The following is a 4,188-nucleotide window of genomic DNA, read 5'->3' as shown; positions in this document are numbered from 1 at the left end:
GCAGCGGTATAAATGTAAAACATGTAACAAGACATTTCAAACGGGTACTCTACTGCGTCGTCACGAACAAATACACGCTGATAATCGTCCGTTTGTGTGTCCTTACTGCAATCGAGGTTTTAATCACGAATCCAACTTTCGACAGCATAAAATGCGTCACATCCAACAGCAATGCGAAGATGAGTCGGGATATCCTTGCACGGTATGCAAGAAGCACTACACAAACGCCACAGATTTGCGCGTTCATATGCGAGAGCATTTCCCGAATGATCCGATGTACACCACTAAAACAGATATCCTGCCCAAGAAATTGAAGGACTCCTCTAGCTATCCGAGACCGTGTGAGGAGGCTGACTGCCACTATGTGGCACCTTCGTACCAGTTGATGTGGTCGCACTATCGCAATCATTATAAAATGTACCAGTGTCAGCAGTGCGATAACAAATTTGCAACGGCTACCATCCTCAAGAGGCACATCGAAGTGATACATCAGAATATACGTAAATACAAGTGTGAATTGTGTCCTAAGGCTTTCGGTTACCAGCACAAGTACAAGGAGCACATGAACATGCACAGCGGTGTTAAAGCGTACCAGTGCCGCTATTGCCAAAAAAGTTTCACACATTCTTCCAACCTGCTGGTGCATCAGCGCATTCATACTAAAATCAAACCGCACAAGTGCCTGACTTGTGGAACGTCCTATGTTACTACATCCGCACTGAAGAAGCACCAGAAAACGCATCTACCGAAACAGTTGGTTGCCGGAACAGTTCAAACGGTATCGAAGAATTCGAAGCAACAGATATATGCGGAGACGGAGTTCATTTTTGGGGTGAATTGTGAAGAGCATGATATAGCCGGGGAAGAAGAAGTTGATCTCAACTATTTAGAGTAGACGCGCGGTCTTTTTCGATGAATTTTCTGGGTTTACACGAGAATAAAATGTGAAGATTAAATACAATGTTGGATTTTGTTTTGAGGAAAGAAACCCTGGACGCAAGTTATAAACCATTTGAATTTGAATTAGTCCTGGAATGTAACTACAAAAAATGGAGTTTTTAACAGAAAATATTTAAATAAATTAAATTTCGTAATTGACCTGGAGCCTATAATTAGAATAGTCTTCAGAAAATTTAAGATGACGGTTTATCGGTTCTTGGTATAATGGATATCTGCATAATGGTTACAGGATGAACGGATATTTAGATTTAATTTTTTATAACTTATTGGACTTTTTCTAAAAGGAAATTGTTGGATTGGTAAACTATTTGTGCACAACATTGCAGAGCACACCATTTCAATCAAACAAGTTGTTTTCGCGGTATATATTTTTATTTTCGGTACTAATCGTGAGTCAAATCATATAATAGATATAATTAATACGTATATCTACGAATTGACTAATCTTCCTTTATGATGTTATCTGTTCTATCGAGTTCATTAACAATACTTCCATCATCAACCATCATGACAACTCATCACATAGAGATTTAAAAATGGCCGACATAGATCTCTAGTTGGGATAGGCTGGTACCTGCGTACGCTGTGGGTTTATTATGGTGTACAAAAACACAGAGGCCTCCGCTAACTGTATCGATTTTATTTCCTCAAGAGCTTTGCTTTGTGATACTCTAATTCCCAGCTTGGGAAAGAACATTGCAATTTCATGTATTGAAATCCGAATAGGTACCCGAGCACCCGGTCGGGCACATAACGGTTAAACGAAGATATGATGCTTCTATTTCAAATTATTGTTTTCAATTCCAAATTACTAATTTTATTCAGTTAATACAATTCAAGCTTCGATTAAATCAGTAGAAAATCACTTCCATCACTATTTCCTTGAAACTCAAGAGCCACCTCTTCGATCAGAATCATATCGGCCTTCTCCAGGTGCTGCTTCCGGATGTGCACTTTGAGATAATCCTTCCGGGGATATCGCTTCAGACAGTATTCACACTGGAACGGCTTGCCGCCCTCGCCCGGATTATGGGTCAACATGTGACGCTTCAAATCGGACGATTGAACGTACCGTTTGGAACAGACCGTGCAAGCAAATGCTTTCTCTCGTGTATGCACTTTGGTGTGAATCTTTAAGCACTGGGCACGCTTAAACGTCGCAGAACAGAACTGGCATGCATACTTCCGTTCCTCGCTATGACTGATGGCATGAGTTTTCAGCAGGTCCTTCGTTCGGAAACACTTACCACATTCGTGACAGGAAAAGTTTCGCGAGTCACTAGTTGCGTGCAGCTTGAAGTGATTTTTGAGGTAGAGTTTGTTTTTGAATCGGCGTGAACAGATGTGGCACGTGTAGGGCATTTCATTGGAATGAGTCGTTTCGTGGGTCGCTTTATCATGGGCGCGATTGAAAGATCGACCACAAATTTCACAAGAGTAGCGTTTCTCCTGACTTATTTTTCTCTGATGCTTGCGTAGAGTCAATTTAGAGGGAAAACGCCGTGTGCAGATTTTACATTCAAAGGGTTTCGTCGGGTCAACCGGTACAGGATTAGTATTGATATGAGTAGCTATCGCATGTTCTATCAACGAATGTTGATTTGGGAATTCTAAACGACACCCACAACATCGCTTTTTCTTGTCATCTTTTTGTTCATTTGGATGACAAGACTTTTCATGTAAAGATAGAAAAAGTTTTTTCATAAAAAATTCACCACAGTGAGAGCATTGATGCTGTTGAATCATTCGCTTGTGGCTTACAAGGGACTTTCGAGTAGGATATCGTCGATAGCAGATGTTGCATTCAAACGGTTTGATAGGATCGAAAGTCTGCTCCGGTTTGTGCACTTCATTGGAATGCAATGCAAGTTCCGTATCATTTTTAAAATCTTTGCGACAACCACAGCACCTTCTGGTTTCTCGCGAGGACACGTGGCACTTTAAATGATTTTCTAAGTTCGCTTGTGTCATGAATCCTTTACCACATTGTCGACAGAAATACTTTCGAATTACACTTCGCTGGTGTTCTTTCAAAAGTTGCTGATTGGAGAACGATTTATAGCATACGGGACATTTGAACGGTCTCGTATCATCATGAGCGTTGCTTGATTCACTCAGGTGGACTGAGTCGCAATGGTTCTTCAGATCAAATTCATTTTCAAATATCTTTTTGCATCCACAACACTTTTTAGTCGCGTGAGCCTCATGTTGACTTAACTCTGGATGTCTATTTTCCTCTGTTCCCGCTAGTTCCGAATAATCCAATTGGAGCGTCTCAACCGGAGTAGGGATTTCTTGGCTGGAATGTGTGGTTATAATGTGATCCTCATTTAACATACTTTGGTAATGATCCTCGCAGTGAAATTCGTTTACTAAACCATTATTGGCGTCCGCCGCAATTAGACCCTTGACATCCTCCAACATGATTTTGTCGTATGCATCTGACAGAAGGAATGCATATTCCGCTGGGTTGATATCCGTTTCGTGGATGTCGGTTACTCCGAAAATTGGCTCTTCTTTTCTGCTGCTCAAATCGATTTCATGTTTAAATATCGATCTCAAAGTCTGATCGGAATCGCGACACTTTTGTATAATATGATAGGCTATAATCATATATTCTGCACAATTTCGGCAGGCATTTCGTGGCAGTGCATCGTCTTTTCTAATCTGCATCGTAAAAATGTAATAGGATAGACAACGCAAAATATATTTAAAAAGGCCAATTTGCTGCGGTTAAATGTAAGAAAATGCATACCTCAACTCGGGCACATTCAGCAATTACGTCCATGAGGATATTATCCTCGAATTCATCGTAAACGCATACGAAGTCATCCTCGCAGCTTTCCATGCAGATTCTACAAACTTTGTAGCAATCCGGCTCAATTAGTATATCCATTTTCGTCCGTAAGTGCGATGAAATGTTTTTACATCTTTCTTACATACATCTGAAGCGATATCCAAACAATGTTTATGCTACAGTGCGAGTGACTGCGGTTTGAATTTGTAACTACATCTACGATGGAAGAACAGGTGCTGCGTACCTACTGAAAATAAATCTAGCATAATCTTTGAGATTCTAGAATTTGTTGCACATTGTGCTATTTCTACTACTTACTAGTTAGTTATTAAAAAAATCAGCTGGCGAGATCGATCATGATCGTTAAAAAAAGAAATTTATGTTGATTTGCTTTGGACACTGAAATCAGCTGTAAGTGACGTTTCTTAACC

The 4,188-nt window shown here is 40.3% G+C and overlaps 2 protein-coding genes across 5 annotated transcripts; one reads left to right on the top strand and one right to left on the bottom strand.

Annotated features, from left to right (window-relative positions):
* Positions 1-7: 7 nt before the first annotated feature.
* LOC131696069 (zinc finger protein 93-like) lies at positions 8-961 on the top strand (the record flags this gene model as incomplete). Its single annotated transcript, XM_058984597.1, has 1 exon — positions 8-961. A coding segment is annotated over one exon (888 nt), but the record flags the coding sequence as incomplete, so codon positions are not given.
* A 363-nt stretch (positions 962-1,324) lies between these two features.
* On the bottom strand, positions 1,325-4,188 carry LOC131696070 (gastrula zinc finger protein XlCGF26.1-like). Of its 4 annotated transcripts, none has more exons than XM_058984599.1 (3): positions 4,076-4,188; positions 3,716-4,004; positions 1,325-3,627 (listed from the first exon to the last, which is right to left on the bottom strand). In XM_058984599.1, the coding sequence occupies exons 2-3, from the start codon at positions 3,854-3,856 to the stop codon at positions 1,807-1,809; spliced, it is 1,962 nt and encodes a 653-aa protein (XP_058840582.1). In that variant the 5' UTR covers positions 3,857-4,004; positions 4,076-4,188; the 3' UTR covers positions 1,325-1,806. The 4 variants fall into 4 exon arrangements, with proteins under 4 accessions (XP_058840582.1, XP_058840584.1, XP_058840581.1 ...); XM_058984601.1 differs by having other exon boundaries at positions 3,716-3,905; positions 4,076-4,167; XM_058984598.1 differs by having other exon boundaries at positions 3,716-4,016; positions 4,076-4,149.

The sequence above is a fragment of the Topomyia yanbarensis genome, unplaced genomic scaffold (assembly GCF_030247195.1).
Source record: "Topomyia yanbarensis strain Yona2022 unplaced genomic scaffold, ASM3024719v1 HiC_scaffold_68, whole genome shotgun sequence".
In the NCBI taxonomy this organism is placed as follows: Eukaryota; Metazoa; Arthropoda; class Insecta; order Diptera; family Culicidae; genus Topomyia; species Topomyia yanbarensis.
The sequence above is the reverse complement of the archived record's forward strand: the minus strand, read 5'-3'. Positions and strand labels throughout refer to the sequence as shown.